This window comes from Stegostoma tigrinum, chromosome 12 (assembly GCF_030684315.1).
Source record: "Stegostoma tigrinum isolate sSteTig4 chromosome 12, sSteTig4.hap1, whole genome shotgun sequence".
Classification (NCBI taxonomy): Eukaryota; Metazoa; Chordata; class Chondrichthyes; order Orectolobiformes; family Stegostomatidae; genus Stegostoma; species Stegostoma tigrinum.
In genome coordinates this window covers 9,649,726-9,667,673 of record NC_081365.1, presented here as the reverse complement: position 1 = coordinate 9,667,673, position 17,948 = coordinate 9,649,726, and the positions used below count along the sequence as shown (strand labels likewise).

The window sequence follows — 17,948 nt, the reverse complement described above, 5'->3', positions numbered from 1 at the left end:
ACTGCAGATGCTGGAGAATCCAAGATAACAAAGTGTGGAGCTGGATGAACACAGCAGGCCAAGCAGGAAATGGAGGTGCATTGGGGAAAGCAAGCGGAGGCTTGGGGACCGCTTTGCAGAACACCTCCGCTCAGTTCACAATAAACAACTGCACCTCCCAGTCGCAAACCATTTCCACTCCCCCTCCCATTCTTTAGATGACATGTCCATCATGGGCCTCCTGCAGTGCCACAATGATGCCACCCGAAGGTTGCAGGAACAGCAACTCATATTCCGCTTGGGAACCCTGCAGCCCAATGGTATCAATGTGGACTTCACCAGCTTCAAAACCTCTCCTTCCCCCACCGCATCCCAAAACCAGCCCAGTTCATCCCCTCCCCCCACTGCATCACACAACCAGCCCAGCTCATCCCCTCCCCCCACTGCATCCCAAAACCAGCCCAGCCTGTCTCTGCCTCCCTAACTTGTTCTTCCTCTCACCCATCCCTTCCTCCCACCCCAAGCCGCACCTCCATTTCCTACCTACTAACCTCATCCCACCTCCTTGACCTGTCCGTCTTCCCTGGACTGACCTATCCGCTCCCTACCTCCCCACCCATACTCTTCTCTCCACCTATCTTCTTTTCTCTCCATCTTCAGTCCGCCTCCCCCTCTCTCCCTATTTATTCCAGTTCCCTCTCCCCATCCCCCTCTCTGATGAAGGGTCTAGGCCCGAAACGTCAGCTTTTGTGCTCCTGAGATGCTGCTTGGCCTGCTGTGTTCATCCAGCCTCACACTTTGTTATCTAAGCTTTATATCTAGGTACTTGTATTTGAAGTGGCACCGTAAGAGGTGACATTGTAAATATTTCCATTATACTCTTGTACCTCTGTACTTGAGGACACATGACAATAAAGGATGTTCGATACTATGATATCATTGGAATCACTGAAACATGATTGAAGGAAGGACAGGACTAGCAGCTCAACATTCCAGGGTATAGATGTTTCAGATGCGATGGGCAGACATAAGAGTGGTGTGTCCAGTATTAATAAAGGAAACCATCTCTGTAGCAATGTAGGGGGACATCCTAGAAGGCTGTTCAAATGGGACAGTCTGGGTAGAGCTTTGAAGTAAGAAAGGGATACTTACTTTCCCAACTGTCAGAGGAAGATAGAGAAGCAGATATGTTGGCAAATCACAGAACGGTGTGCGAGGGTACCAGTAGGGGGTTTCAACTTTGCTAATATTAATTAGGATTACCTTAGTTTGTAAGGATTACATGGTGGACAATTTTCAAAGTGTATCCAGGAGGGGTTTTTGTGCCAATATGTAGATATTCTTACAAGAGATGTGATTGTCGGTTGCGTTAGATTGACTCCTGATGAAGGGTTACTGGGGTGGAAATATTCATTCTGCTTTCTCCCCATAAATGCTGCCAGACACTGAATTTCACCAGCAGTTCCTGTTTCTGTTATGGTCACTTCATGACAAACTAGGACATTGCAAACATTTACCATCAGCGCCACAGCCCTGCTTACCAAGTTACACAACATTTACCACCAGTTTATTAGTGGCAGTAACCCATTTGTTTCAGAGTAACACAAGAGTGAAAACTGGGCTAGAGCTTTTGTGGTGCACTGGTAGTGTTTGTACCTTTGAGCCATGAGGTTCAGGTCCCAGGTGCTCCAGAGTTGGGTAATAACAGCCTTGGATAAGTTGATATAAGAGCAAGCCTGAAATATAGGCTAATTTAACCAGGCACCCATTGTTCCTGCCAAACCCAACCAACAATAACATTGACTTACCAATCAACTCTCGCATTGGTTTGCAGGCTGCCCACAATCACTGAGAGACTTGACATCCCCAATTCACAAAGTGTATTGCCGTCCTCAACCACAGGTTGATGCTGAGGACCATTTGACATTTTAATGTTTAAAACTAACTTATATACTAAATAAAAACCAAAAAGACCTATGGATGCTGTAAATCAGGAACAAAAACAAAGTTGCTGGTTAAGCTCAGCAGGTCTGGCAGCATGTGTGGACGAGAAAACAGAGTTAACGTTTCAGGTCCGCTGATGAACGTTCAGAGAAAGGGTCACCGGACCTGAAACATTAACTCTGTTTTCTCCTCCACAGATGCTGCCAGACCTGCTGAGCTTCACGAACAGCTTTGTTTTCGCTTCTGATTTACCAGGAACAGTAGAAACTACAGATGCTGGAGAATCTGAGATAACAAGGTGTCGAGCTGGATGAACACAGCAGGCCAAGCAGCATCAGAGGAGCAGCAAGGCTGATGTTTCAGGCCTAGACCCTTCAGAAATTTCTTCAGCATTTCTGAAGAATGGTCTAGGCCTGAAAAGTCAGCCTTCCTGCTTCTCTGATGCTGTGTGGCCTGCAGTGTTCATCCAGCTCGACAACTTGTTATCTGACCTTTTCCAGCAACTTTGTTTTCTTAACCTATATACTGTTTCCTGCAACTCGTTGCATCAATCTGAAGTTCTAGAGAAGTTCAGTTCTGAAGAAGAGCCACTGGGCCTGAAACATTAATTCTGCCTTCTCTCCACAAGCTTTACAAGAAATTAATGTTTTTGTTCCGGATTTCAAATATCTGCAGTTCTCTGGTTAACGGTATCAATAATTTCTTTCATGATTTTCATCAACCCAGGAGGCTGGACATTGCTTTGTAGCCAATGAAGTACTTGTCAGATGTTCTTACTGTTTGCATTTTGAATGGGGAGACCCATAGATAGCTTTATAAAATACATTACAGGCCTTTGTATACATACACTGGATCAAGTTGGAAATATGCCCTCGACCCATTACATCAAAGAAGAAGCCTAAAAAAGTAATATATTACAACCATTATAAAACTGTATGATCCATATATTGAACCACCTCAAAGAGGTTGATGTAACGGGTGATTTTTTTTTCATTGTCTGCATTGCAAAAGTGACTACAATTCAAAATGCTTCATTGGCTGTCAAGTGCTTTGACAAATCCTCGAGTTGTGAAATTATCTCAAAGCAAGTTTTTCTTTCATTTCTTTGAATATCTGAACTCTGACAGGTCTTCAAATTTAAAACACATTGACAGAATCAAAACATTTTACATTTGCTTCCATTTGCATCATATCTGATGGAATATTGTCTGATTAAAAATTGCACTCAACAAAAAGTTGAAATACGTTGCAGGCATTTGGGTAGTTGACATTTCTCTGCACTGTAGTCTATTTGACGAGTTAGGGACAAGGGATCATATTTGCCAAAATATAAGAGCGTATGAAATAGGAGCAGGAGTAGGGCGTCTGGCCCCTTGAGCCTGCTCCCCATTCAGTAAAATTATGACTGATCTTTTCATGGACTCAGCTTCTCTTAGCCACCTGCTCACCATAACCCTTAATTCCATTATTGTTCAAAAAGTCTTTGCCTTAAAAACATTCAAAGAGGTAGCCTCAACTGCTTCACTGGGCAGGAAATTATCACACCCTTCTGGGTGAAGAGGTTCCTCCTAAACTCAGCCTTAAATCTTCTCCCCCTAATTTTCAAGCTGTGGTCCCTTGTTCTAGTTTCACCCACCAATGGAAAACTCTTTGTTTCTATCAATTCTAACTGTTGTCACATATGTAGTGCATGTAAGATCCTCTTAAGGCAAAAAATGAATGTTACAACGGACTCTTTGTTTGCTCCTCTCAATTAGATTTGCACTGGGTTAATACCATCTAATTCTGTTCTGAAGAAGGAAGTGATTTTTCTTTTTTTTATGATTCCATCTGCTTTTGCTCACACTATCACCGTGCCTCCAATTCAAATGGATTCATCTCTGGAATGTTAAAGATGTGGACCTCCTTGTCATCTCTGTGTAGTCTTTGCTTTCCCCTTCAATCCCAAGTTTTTAAGAAAATCACTTTTATTAATCTGACTATTACTTCAATTCTTTTCAACAGTGGACCAAAAATGCACTCCCTTCCAATTTGTCTTTTCAATGGTAAAGAAAATGTGTTCATTCTTGTAATGGATAATATCGCTTCTCCAGCGTAAAGAGCTTCTGTGTTGAGTTAATGATTTAATTGGGCTTTGTTCAATTATCTTCATCTGTTAATTGATTAGAATCACTGTGTGCTTGACTGGTTAATTCTGGGTATTGACTCAGAGCTAAATTAAACTAAAATGCCAAGATTTCCAGATAGGATAAACATGTGTACACACATTTTGTGATTGCAGAGATTTTGAAAGCACCATGAATACTTCTGATGTATGTTTAAAAGCTGGCATTATCTTTACATTGCTCTGAAATATGCAAAATATATAATGAACCAGAAAAACCCAACACTGCTATCTTCTTTCCCTTCCAATGACCTTGAAATTGATTCAGTAGAATGAGGTATGGAACACAGGAAAAATTATTGCCACAGGCTCGTGAATCTCGAACCAGGGGATATATTTTAAAAAATCAAGACAGTCCTGCTAGAAATAATACTACAAACATTTTGGGTACAAAAAAGCTTGGAATTCCCTTCCAAATACTGCAATTGATGCTTGATAATTGTTGAATTTGAGATGGATGAAATTTAGGTAACCAAGCATATTAAAGATGTAAGGCAAAGTACATATCAAAACAACAATTCCTGTTGCTACATACTTATGTTTTTTTTACCGATTTAATTTTGATATTTCGATCATCCGTCCTTGTGGAATTTATTCCTGCACTTTATATTGTACCTACTCAGTTGATATTATTGGGATTACAATGAAATGTAGACATAAGAACATAAGAACTAGGAGCAGAACTGGCCATCTGGACCCTCAAGCCTGCCACGCCATTTAATAAAACTCATGTGGATCCGGCAAGTCAAGTCAGGCATTTCTAAAGTGCATATTTTTCAGAGAACATGGGCACATTCACCCACTATTTGTTCCTTTTAGACTTTGTTCAGTTATAGATTGTGGTCTCCACCCCAGTTCTTGAACAGCCAATGGCTGATAAATTTCTGGAAAAGAGTTTTGTGCAGCAATTCGTGATGAGGAGAAAGTTACACCACATCAATCATCAAAAGACTCTGGACAATTTTCAAGATGGCAGTTATGAATCAACCATAACAGGTCAAGCAGCCTTGTACTCCTAAGATGCTGCTTGGCCTGCTGTGTTCATCCAGCTCCACACTTTGTTATCTCAGATTCTCCAGCATCTGCAGTTCCAATTATGTCCATCAATCAACCACGTTGCTGTGGGTCTGGAGTCACATGTAGGCCAGACCAGATAGGGATGGCAGATTTCCTCCCCTAACACACATTACTGAACCAGATAGGTTTTACCAACAATCAGCAATGGATTGCCAGTCATCATTAGACACTTAATTCCAGATTTTTAAAAATTGAATTCAAATTCTACCATCTGCCATGACAGGACGTGAACTTGGGTCCCCAGAACATTATATGTGTCTCTGAATTAACAGTCCAGTGATGGTACCACTAGGCCATTGCCTAGGAGGACACCATTCACCCCATCATGCCCATATCATCTCGTTAAATGAGGATCGTTACTGAATGCCAATCTCCTGCATTTTCCCTTGGCACATATCCTGACACATTTTTTTAAAATCTAAATCACTAACCAATGTCTTTTTTAATGCTTCAGTGTGCCTTCCCCACTTTTCCAGGCAGTGTATTCCAGACCCTAACTACTCACTGTGTGGAAAAATTTGCCCTCATACCACGCTTGCTTCTCGTGCAGCCTGACAAAAAAGGTTCTTCCCATGACAGCAATTTGTTGAACTTGTACTTTAGAACAAATAAGGCCTAATGGAGGCATTTAGGATTGAAGTGGGACATTTTAAGTGGCCTAATAATTGTCCATCTTATAGTGTTAAATTGAAGCTCACACTTGGAGACCCAGAATGGAACAATTGAAACTATGGAGCCATACTCCTGCAATTTTTAAGAGAATGTTTTTGTTTAGATTTTTGGGTTTGCTTCTCTTGTCTCTTTTCTTTCTGTTAATCTACCTCTTTATCCCCTCTTTTACACTTTTTTCTACACCTAATTTGATTCTAATTCAGTCTATTTTGTCACTGACATTTCATTGATGGCTTTGAGGGATAGAGGCTGGACACCAGATTGTCACTATTGTAACTTGCAGCTGGTGCTTTTGTGTGGTCTATACGGGTCAGTACACAGTTATTTGTAGCTGCATCAGCCTTTGTCTCCACGCATTCTCTCTACTGATGGCTTTGCTGTCACACATTGAGTGAAACTAATTAAAGCCTAGGCATTTCCTTGGTGCATGCAAAAGGTCACACCTTCCACATATCTTGTTATGTTTGGGGTGTTATAGGGCTTGTGTCAAATGCTGAACTTGTAGTTAAGAAATATAATCTTTGTGCTTGTATGCATTCTTCCGTGGCTCTCCAATATAAGCCTTCAATTTGTCGAGCACATCCTTCTCGAAAGCTTTATGGGCGTGGAAGCAATCACCAACTTAATGGCTCGGTTCACTAGTTCCTACTTTGAAAAGCCACAAAATGAGCTCTTCTTTCTGCATCTGCTCACAAAATGGTCTATGAATTCTGTATGCTTCAGCCTAAATGGTACAAATTTTACTCAATGGGTTTGGAAGTTTAATCTGACTCCGAACTGGTCACCTATTGTGATCTATAATTTTGAGGGATCATTTGGCTCCTCTGCTGTTAACCCAGATATATGAAATCTGCGTAGACCTTTGTGGTCAATTGCAATGCAAATTATAATGGCTTGCTTTCCTGCAAAGGACATACCTGCATTTGAAAGCCAGAACTGAAGGCTATTTAAACAGTTAAAATTTTGTCAGGAGGTCAGCTGAGTCCCAACTTAAAATTTGAATTGTCGGATGTTCTGGCTTTGACCTACCTGAGCTTGCTATTGATCTAGCACGCACCCTGATCAATTACCTTTCTCAAGCAGGTTAAACTGAAGAGTTTTGTCTGCTTATCGGGAAGCAGTGTTTTCAATACTCCCTGACACTATAGCAAACAAAGACATAGAGGCTGATCTCACATACATCAACATGGATTTAAGATTTTCATCTGTAGATTAACTTGTTTGCTGACTATTCAGGCAAGAAAGGCTTAATCAGTGCATACTTTCCACCACTGCTCTCCATGTTTATGATAATGGTCAAACAATCAATCACTGGTCAGGGAGTGATTAACTCCGTGGGTTAGTTTACTTAAAATATTAATAAAAATAAAGTCAGTGGTGGACATTGCAGCGATCTAATGGTTCCTGTGTGTACAGCTTACAAACCATCAGCAGTCTAGCTGGCAGGCAGAGTCACAACATTGTATACACACAGCATGAAGCCCTTAACAGTGAACTCTCATAAAGGCAATATGCACATAACAACAGTAAGATTATGCATGTAATTGACTGTATACAAAAAACTTTTCTCAAATTCTGTTTTTTGTTTAAGAAAGAAAAATTGCAATAGATTACCATGGCAAACCATACCCACAACATAATGGCTCCAAATCTGTTTGACAGTTTGCTAAAGAATGTGGCTGAAATGTTTTATATTTCTACACAATTCTTCATTAAAGAATTTAACTGGTGGTTCCACAGAAGCTCAAAATCCAAGCCAATAGCAAGTGATAAATAAAGGGAAGTGAAACTGACAACGTCCGGATCGTGAGTTTATTGACATCAGAAAGATCAGTAAAAGTTGCTGGTGTGACATCCAATCAGAAGGAAAGGTCACTAATTGAATCTTTCTCAAAACACTTTTAGAATAGCCATTTCAGCACTGCAACGTTTACTCCAGCTTGTTAACTTTATTCTTCTTTTGCAGTCATAATTCATATACATATGTAGTGTGTTAACACAGCAAATTGCAATAAATCATTTAGGGATTATGGCATTTGACTAGTGCAGATGGTGTGTCGGAAACTGCTTAAGTCTACTAAGTTGCCTGTTGCTAACCAACCAGAACACGAACACATTTTAAATAGATTATCCTGTACAACCAGTGAAGGTAATATATCTTTCTAAAATGTACCAGGATGCAAGTATTTTTAAGGCATTTTTAAGGTGGAAATTATGGGTAGACTGCCATTATTGGTTTATTAGTTGATTATCATTTCACACTGTAAAGGACACCAGGCTATTTTGACTCTGTCATAAACACATAATTGCTTGTGTAAGCACAGTAAGAGGTTTTTCAGCACAGTGGGCAGCATTACTGTCTCTGAGCCAAATTCTTTGGGTTCAAGTTCCTTCAATGTCACTGGGTCAAAGCTTGGGAATTCCCTTCCTAACAGCATTATGGGTCTACCTACAGCAAGTGGACTGCAGTGGTTCAAGAAAGCAGTTCACCACCAACTTCTCAAGGGCAACTAGGGATGGGCAAAAATAAACTGGAAGAACTGCAGATTCTGTGATTCAGAAACAAAATTAGAAACTTGCTGGAAAAGCTCAGCAGGTCTGGCAGTATCTGTGGAGAGAAATCAGAGTTAACGTTTTGGGTCGAGATGAGTAATAAATGCTGGCCCAGACAGTGAACCCATGCTCCACACAAAAAGGGAAAAAAAAATTTCCATCACAAGCTGGTCAAGGAAGGCGCATTGACACATCTTGTATAGACATGAGAGAGACATGGGAAAGCAGAGGGGGGAAGGGCGGGTGATGTTCAGCCTGAAGTAAAGACCTGCAAGTGTGTTTGGGAGATATGAAGAGCGTTCTTACCTTGATGGCACTGACCAGCACATACTTTAGGTTTTTGTGCACTGCAGCTGGTTTCTGCCGACACTAGATTTTGCATTTTCTGCTCTCTCCCCAGGACTATCAATTGATATTTCTTGATATTGGAGAGAAAAAGACTTCGCTGCTGCTGGTTTCATCCATCTGCACATCTACCCTGTCCTACTGATCCACACCCCCCCACTACAGCTCCCAGTCCCTGTGTAAACAGAAACCTCCTCTTCAGTTTGTCACCTCAGGTACTCAAGTGACAATCACTCCCACCAGACTGCCCTGAACCCAGGCAGCAGACATAGTCCAGGCACAATGCCCTCAACTTCCGACAGTGTCAACTCTGGAGGGTACAATTCACGTTGACCCCTGCAGCATCCATTTGCTCCCAAGATCCCACTGAGGATTGGATTAAATCTAGCAATAGGCCAGATTCAGCTAGCAGTCTGAGAAAGAGTGTACTGACTCAATTTTCCGAATGGCTTCCCTCAGCGCCGTGTTTAATCCATGACTCGGTAAGGTAACATTATTGCTGAGAGTGAGTTAAATGACTTCACCTCAGAGTGCTATTTTGCTTCTCTTTTCTATGCATCTTACCTTTCTCATTCAAGGCCATCATGGCCCAACTTATTAAGCCTCATGCAGTACTGGCGTATGCACTGTCTCATATGGGACAAGATAAGCAGGCAGGAGCTTATCTTGCCCAGAAGGCTGTTAGACGGGAATAAAATAGATTTGCTGTTCAACCTCTGTTATTCTTTTAAAATAAATGTTAATTCATCTGCTCATGCTGGGAGGCACAAATATCATTTCACCACTGCTAACATATTTTATATTAAGCTGACTCAAACATGGAATTACAAATGAATCTGGCTACATAAACATAAAGGACAGAAACATCTCCTCAGTGATGTTGTGTGAGCAAACGAAAGAACAGTGAGAAAATATAATGGGAATCAAACAAGACAAATTTAAGACAAATGTAAGCATTTTCCCTCAAACTGCAAATGTCAACTTCAGAATTTAACCCCTGGCCAGTAACTGCCTTTTCTCGATGCATTTGCATCTCATTAAAAGCTCAACTCACCTTAGTTATGCATGACTTCCAATTCTCCTCTTCCCCAACAAACTAACACAAATCAGAGCAGGTAACTTCATTTTCACTCAACTGTGGGATGTAGGCATCACTGGCTAGGCCAGTATTTATTGCCTGTCCCTAGTTCCCTTTGTGAAGGTAATGTTGAGCTGCAGTGTATACTGTAGGTTAACCCACCATGCACTTACAGATAGAATTCTGGGATTTTGACAGTGAAGGAACAGCAATATATTTCTAAGTCAGTATGGCAAGTGCTTTGGAAGGGAACTGGCAGCGAATGGTGTTCCCAGATGCAGATGCAGCTTACTGAATGCTTGTCCTGGCCTGAGACCAAAGTAGAGAGCGAGCTTTCCTGTCTTCTGGGCCATATCCTGAATGTAGAAGCTGGAGCACTACAGTTTGATGGAAGAAGTATGCAGCTGGGCTTTAGATATGATACTAGAATTCTGAGAGATCCTACCTATATACTTGACACCCAGAGAAAGTCACTCAGGAGCCCGCTTGCAAAATCAATGAGGTGAAGAGTGGAATATTCCTTGAGGAATGTGGCTTCAAGTCTTGGAACATAACACCATAAACATCATGTGGCAAACACTAACTGGCAATGTAAAAATTCCATTATTGCCTCATTCATTTCCAAGCATGTGACTAAAATTGGCTTTTTGATCTATTCAATAGGGCAAAGGCTCAATTCTATCACTACACAAACTGCAAGCATGAAAACACTGCACAACTGAATAATCTGAAATGAAAAACATTGCATGGTTACTTGTATTAACAGAACAGAAGTTTTCCTGATAACCTAGCAAGGGAAAGAAACAAAAAAGGTTTTAGTCTCAGTTAAAGATCCGTTTATTTGGAGGGAATGGCTTAATGCCTTTCTGGACAAAGAGCAGTTTACATTTTCATTGGGATTAAGATATATCATGTAACATGAAACGCTGGCAGAGTAGCAGTGACCCTGAATTAGGTTGTCATCATTTTAAATATTCTGTCAATAAAGACTGCAGGAAATCATGCAGATCAATAAACGAGTTGTTGTACCAAAGCTGTTGGAGATTAAAGATAGACTAAAATTTTAGAAAGAAGAAAAGCTGGATAGGCTGGGACTTTATTCACTGGAGCGTAGGAGATTGAGAAGTGATTTAATAGGAGTTTATAAAATAATGAGGGGTATAAATAAAGTTAGTAGGAGTTGTCCTTTCCCTAGGATGGGGAATTTCAAGACTAGGGGACACATTTTTAAGGTGAGAGGTGAGATTTAGAAAAAGACATGAGGGGGCAACTTTTTTTTTGGAACAGAGGGTGGTTTGTGAGTGAAATGATCTTCCTGAGGAAGTGGTATGGATACAATTATGTTTAAAATATATTTGGATACATACATAGATAGGAAAAGTTTGGAGGGATATGGGCCAGGAGCAGTCAGGTCGGTCAGTTTAGTTTGGGATTATGTTTAGCATGGACTGGTTGGACCGAAGGGTTTCAGAGATAGCAGGAAGGGTCTAGGCCCAAAACATCAGCTTTCCTGCTTCTCCGATGCTGCTTGGCCTGCTGTGTTCATCCAGCTCTACACCTTGTTGTCTATGGACTGAAGGGTTGGTTTGCATGCTCCATGACCATGACTATGTATTGGTCAGACTCCATACCTTCACCAGATAAGAGGAGCAAAGCGTAGATTCATTCTTTTCAGAACATTGTTGATATTACTCACCAACATTAGTGGCACAGAGCTGCCCTTTGATGGATTGCTAATTTCCCATCCTTCTCTGCCAATAGGAAAATTCAGTTCATCACCGTGGCAACATGATACAGTCTACAAATTCAACTAAAGTTGAGATGTCGCAAGGTCATGTGCTGGATAGGGATTTTTTCTTTTAAACTTTTCATTGCCCATCTCTAATTGCAATGGCAAATAACATCGACATTGCCATAGGTCTGGAGTCACATGTTGGCCAGACCAGGTAACGATGGCAGAATTCCTTCCTAAAGGACATTAGTGAACCAGTTTTTTTTAAACAGCAATGATAAAATGGTCACCTTATTGCATTTTGTTTTTAATTCCAGATATGTTCAAAATCAAATTTCACCGTTTTCCACAGTATGGTCCAAACCCATGTCCTCAGAATATTAGTTCCTCAGTTCTGAGGAAGGGTCTCTGGACACGAAACATTAACTCTATTTTTTTTTCTTCAAAGGTGCTGTCAGACCTGCTGAGCTTTTCCAGCAATGTTGTTATTGGTCCTCAGAGTATTAGCTTGGAACTCTGGGTTACTAGCCCAATGACATTACCACTGAACTATGCTCTCTGCTTCGGAAGCCATTCATTCAGCCCATCCATTCAAGAGGAATTTACCATTTTTCCTCTTATGCCTCAAAAACTCTGCTACATTGTCCTGTAAGACTACTTTTTTTTAACCTCATCAATGTTGATATTGGAATGTGCAATATTTGGTTTTGTAAACGAAAAATCATTCATGGAACATGGCCATTTTCAGTAAGACCAATTTCTATTTGCCATTCATAATGGACCTTTGGGAAGCTGGTGTCTAACCAGCTGGGTGGTGTGGTAGCTTAGTGGTTTGCTTAACAATGTCAGGGAACCCAGTTCGATTTTAGCCTTGGGTGACTGTCTGTGTGGTGTTTCCGCGTTCTCCTCATGTCTGTGCGGGTTTCCTCTGGGCACTCCAGTTTCCAACCCACAGTCCAAATTGCAGATTAAGTGGATTGGCCATGCTAAATTGATTGCCCAACAAATCCAGGGATGTGTACACTACATGGGTCAGCCATGGGAAATGCAGGGTTGCAGGGAAAGGGTGGAAGGTTGGGTCTGGGATGTTCTTCAGAGGGTTAGTGCAGACTGAATTGACCAAATGATCTCTTTCTGTATTACATGGGTTCAATGATTAATCAAGAACAGGACCAGCAGACCCATTTAGATTGTGGTTATTGTATCACAGAGACATGATCTTCTTAGAGTTCACCAGAAATCCATCTTTCAAGGTATTTCCGGTACGGAACATGATTATTGGTGAAATAACGGGAGATGTTTTTGGATGTTTTGTAGCATGTCTCTCTTCAGGAAGATTAAAGTGTAATATTTCATGTTTCTAGAAACCATCAGCTGTTCCTAGTGGTCACACAATAGGCCTTGCTGTCATTGTGGAGATAAATTCACTCTGACTGTAATATCATTGCAACATCTGATATATAGAGCCAACAGTTCCTGTGTTTGCTATCCCCAGTACAGCATTTCCAAAGCAAATCTTATTTAAGTGAACAAAGTGTGGAGCTGGATGAACGCAGCAAGCCAAGCAGCATCTCAGGAACACAAAAGCTGACGTTTCGGGCCTAGACCCTTCATCAGAGAGGGGGATGGGGTGAGGGTTCTGGAATAAATAGGGAGAGAGGGGGAGGCGGACCGAAGATGGAGAGAAAAGAAGATAGGTGGAGAGGAGAGCATAGGTGGGGAGGTAGGGAGGGTTAGATCAGTCCAGGGAAGACGGACAGGTCAAGGAGGTGGGATGAGGTGGTAGGTGGGAAATTGAGGTGCGGCTTGAGGTAGGAGGAAGGGATGGGTGAGAGGAAGAACAGGTTAGGGAGGCAGAGACAGGCTGGGCTGGTTTTGGGATGCAGTGGGGGAAGGGGAGATTTTGAAGCTTGTGAAGTCCACATTGATACCATTGGGCCGCAGGGTTCCCAAGCAGAATATGAGTTGCTGTTCTTGCAACCTTCGGGTGGCATCATTGTGGTACTGCAGGAGGCCCATGATGGACATGTCATCTGAGGAATGGGAGGGGGAGTTAAAATGGTTCGTGACTGGGCCGACATGTCCATCATGGGCCTCCTGCAGTGCCACAATGCTGCCACCCGTAGGTTGCAAGAACAGCAACTCATATTCCGCTTGGAAACCCTGCAGCCCAATGGTATCAATGTGGACTTCACAAGCTTCAAAATCTCCCCTTCCACCACTGCATCCCAAAACCAGCCCAGCCTGTCTCTGCTTCCCTAACTTGTTCTTCCTCTCACCCAGCCCTTCCTTCCACCTCAAGCCGCACCTCCATTTCCTACCTACCACCTCATCCCGCCTCCTTGACCTGTCCGTCTTCCCTGGACTGACCTATCCCCTCCCTACCTCCCCACCTATACTCTCTCCACCTATCTTCTTTTCTCTCCATCTTCGGTCCGCCCTCCCTTTCTCCCTATTTATTCCAGTTCCCTCTCCCCACCCCCCTCTCTGATGAAGGGTCTATGCCCAAAACGTCAGCTTTTGTGCTCCTGAGATGCTGCTGGGCCTGCTGTGTTCATCCAGCTTCACACTTTGTTATCTTGGATTCTCCAGCATTTGCAGTTCCCATTATCACTTATTTAAGTGAATCTGATTTTCATAGAGTCACAGAATTATTACAGTGCAGAAGCAGGCCAGTCAGGCCATCGTGCATGCACTTGTTCCGTTATTAAATACTAGCCTCCTGCCTTTTCCTGATCTCCTTGCACATCATTTTTATCTAAATAACTGTCCAATGCACCTATTGAATGCCTCAGTTTAACCTGCCTGCACACATTTCCAGGTAATGCATTCAACAGCGTAGCTACTCACTGTGAAAAAAAAGTTTTCTCTCAAATCATGCCCGAAACGTCAGCTTTTGTGGTCCTGAGATGCTGCTTGGCCTGCTGTGTTCATCCAGCCTCACATTTTATCTTCTCTCAAATCACCCTTGCTTTGTCTGCACAGCACTTTAAATTTACGCACTCTCATTTCTCTCCTTTACAAATAGGAATAACTTCTCCCTACCTATTCTGTCCAGCTCATTCATAGTTTTTAAACTCTCCTCTGAACATTATTCGCTCCAAGGAGAACAGTCTCAATTTCTTCAAACTATCCTCATAACTTTAGCGCTTTTTGTTTAATTCATTCACCAAATGTGGACAACACTGACCGGAGTGCATTTATCATCCATCCCAAGTTTCCCTTGTGAAGCTAGTGGTCAGCTATGGATGTCAGTGGCTTGTCCTGGCCAATTTGGATTGGTTGCCGATTATTATATTCATGAATAAACATTTGAGTCTGTTAGGATTGAGTGAAACATTTTCAAATGACCGTTCAGATGTTTGTACTGTATTTAGACTGTTACTGTTAAATTAGTTTTTAAGTGTTTGAACCCATTATGACACACCTTCAGCGCAGGTGAGACTTCACCTGGATCTGCTGGCCCAAAAGTATGGATGCTGATGACTGCACCACAGGAACTCCAAGCTGTCATTTTCATGCAGGCAGTATCTTTTTATTATAAATGTGTCACACTAGACAAACTGATGAACAGACGAATACAATTCCAGAAGTGCCTAACTTCATCAGTAGCAGTGTTTAGTCTCATGATCTCCATTTTATTACGTGTTCATCACGGAGTTGCCTGTTGAGTGTTTTGTTTGTGTCACTGTCGATGTGCCTTAAAATATTAATTTATATTAACTTTTTTCTCTTTTCCACCCTTTCCCGCCTTTGTGATTGCCATCTATCTCACTGTCCATCCTTCCCTTCCTCTTTCCACATCCTCCCATCCCAAACCCAATCCCATCCCTCACCACCCATTCCTTTGCTCCATCATTCGGTGAATCAACATTTCAACATCATCGAAGACGGAAGTGGACTCAAGCCATCACCACAACCATTGACCACATATTTTACATTTGTCTGTACCATTGGCTTTGCCTGGATATTATCTTAGAGTTAGGGCAGTGCACATAGTGCTGGTGCTCACTACCTTTTGTTGAATTGTCTGTGTGGTTCAAGACCTATAGGCACTCTGGATTGCTGACCTCTCCTCTTTCACTGCCAATATACAACCTGAGTATTTCATGTGGAATAACTAAAACTTGAAGCCACGTTCACAAATTACATAGAAAACACTGCACAGTAACAGGGAATTTGGTAAAGTCTATGAGTTGTTAGAATCTGCAGGAAATTGCTACTACTGCTTGAAATTAGATCTACATTGGGATTTCAAAGACTACTACAACTCATTTTAAAGGCAAATTCTCACTATTGGGACAACCTTTCAAAGTGTTGGGCTGTCTTTACCAGATCGTTTTCTATGACAAGAAGTCTCTCCATCAGGAAACCAATTTTGAAGTGGAGGCTTCTCATCGAACACTGCTGACGAAGCAGTTCAGTCCTCCAAGAAAGACAGGACCTGACATCTTGAGGGAGGGCTGACTGATCACGGCAATATAAAGAAAGTCGACCCACTCAAGGAGGGGCCCCTGAGTTGGGCAGAGCAAAGAGGCAGATGATAAACTTGAGAGTATGAGGGAAAGGTATTGATAAAGGCAGTGTTTGGAAGTGATTGGAAGTTTGGATAGGGTTAGACAATCCGGGAATGGTTTGCTAAGCTGTCAAATATTTAGGAAGATGTGGTAGATCACATAAAGAGGGGAGTATCAAACTGGCCATTTTAGAAATGGGTGATGGTTACATCAGAGAAGGTCAATCGTCCCACCTGTCTATGCCAGCTCTCTGTTGCAGCAACCTACCTTGTCCCATGCTCCTTTACCCTCCGCATAGCCCTGCAAACTACACCCCTTCACATATTTATCCAATTCTCTCTGAAGGCCATGATTGAATCTGCCTGCACCATACACTTGGGCAGCACAAACTGTAGCCTAGACAACAAAATATGAGGCTGGATGAACACAGCAGGCCAAGCAGCATCTCAGGAGCACAAAAGCTGACGTTTCGGGTCTAGGCCCAAAACGTCAGCTTTTGTGCTCCTGAGATGCTGCTTGGCCTGCTGTGTTCATCCAGCCTCACATTTTGTTGTCTTGGATTCTCCAGCATCTGCAGTTCCCATTATCTCTCTCACAAACTGTAGCCTAACCATTCATGGTGTCGCGAAATTTCATTCATGTTGCCATCGCATCACATTAAATCAGCCTCTGCTTGATTTCAACCTTTTACTCTGATCTATTCCATTCAGATTGGCCATGCTTTTGAACCCCTTTTCCAAGAAAAAAAGCCCCAGCTTCTCAAATATATTGAACTGAATGAAATTAATTAGCCCTGAAGCCATTCTCATAATGTTATTTCTGTAGATGAAACTGAGGATGGGCTTTCTAACACAGTGGGAGCTAAGAGCACTCAATCAAGCAATGGGGAGAAGAGGTTACTTTGTCCGATTATGTGATGGAAGAGGTAGTTATAAGAGAAGGTTAATATTAAAATGATGATGGAATTTACTGAGCCTGACCATGGAAGGAGCCAGCTGACAAAACTGAATAATGTTGCAATGTAAGGGAGCTGAATTAATACAGCAGGGATCCAGGTACTGAATCAGTGTGTGATGCAGCAAATGTTGTTGTGAACATTTGTGTTAATTAACCTGCATCTTACCATTCTGGTCTGCTGCTCCAATCAGACTTTTGTGGGATCACAGAAAAATGTTCTGATGAAGAAAGCCTGAGGGGTTACTCATTCTTTCTAGATCCTAGTTGTACACTCTTATCACAGCTGCCCATGAATTGGCCCCTGAACCCCAACCGCAGGCACATGTCCTGACAGACCATTTCAATAGCTAAGCACATTACAGAAATAAAATAAGTAGTTGGAATTATTTAAACACATCATCTTGCATTTGTCTACCTGCCTGGTTGAAGAGGGTCGATTGAATTTGGAAGCCGAGGAATAATTAGACAAGAACAAAAACAAGTCCATTTAGTTCAGATTGCTGGAAGTAAGATAATACAAGATTTATAAGACCCAAAGAAACAGCAACAGAAGCTGGCCATTTGGCCCCTTAAGACTGATCTGTCATTCAATTGGATTATAGGACCATGAGACACAGGAGCAGAATTAGGCCGTCTGCCAGTTGGTCATAGCATGTTGCTTAGTCTCATTGTCTTGCCTTTTCCCTGTAACTTTTGATTTGCTTACCAATCAGGAAGCTATCTATTACTGTCATATATGCATTAAATAGTTTGGCCCACTTCTGTGACAAAAAGTTCCACAGAATCACCACTCTCTAGCTGAAGAAATCCCTTCTCATCTCAGTCCTGAAGTTTCATCCCTTCATCCTGAGGCTATGCCCTGTGGTCCTAATCTCTCCCACTTGTGGAAATATCTTCTCCATGTCCATTCCATCCAGCCTCTTAGTATTC

The 17,948-nt window shown here is 42.0% G+C and overlaps 1 protein-coding gene across 4 annotated transcripts in view; it reads left to right on the top strand.

Moving 5' to 3' along the window:
- The window catches only part of LOC125457009 (neural cell adhesion molecule 2-like), a 1,449,549-nt gene that overhangs the window by 1,350,105 nt on the left and 81,496 nt on the right, over window positions 1-17,948 (top strand). Inside the window, exon 17 of one of the 4 annotated variants that reach the window (XM_048540684.2) lies at window positions 15,435-16,452. The exons of the other annotated variants lie outside the window; for them this stretch is intronic. Coding sequence (XP_048396641.2) covers window positions 15,435-15,523 — 89 coding nt within the window. The 3' untranslated portion in view covers window positions 15,524-16,452. Of the gene's footprint in view, window positions 1-15,434; window positions 16,453-17,948 lie in introns of those variants that run through there. 4 annotated transcript variants of the gene reach the window in all.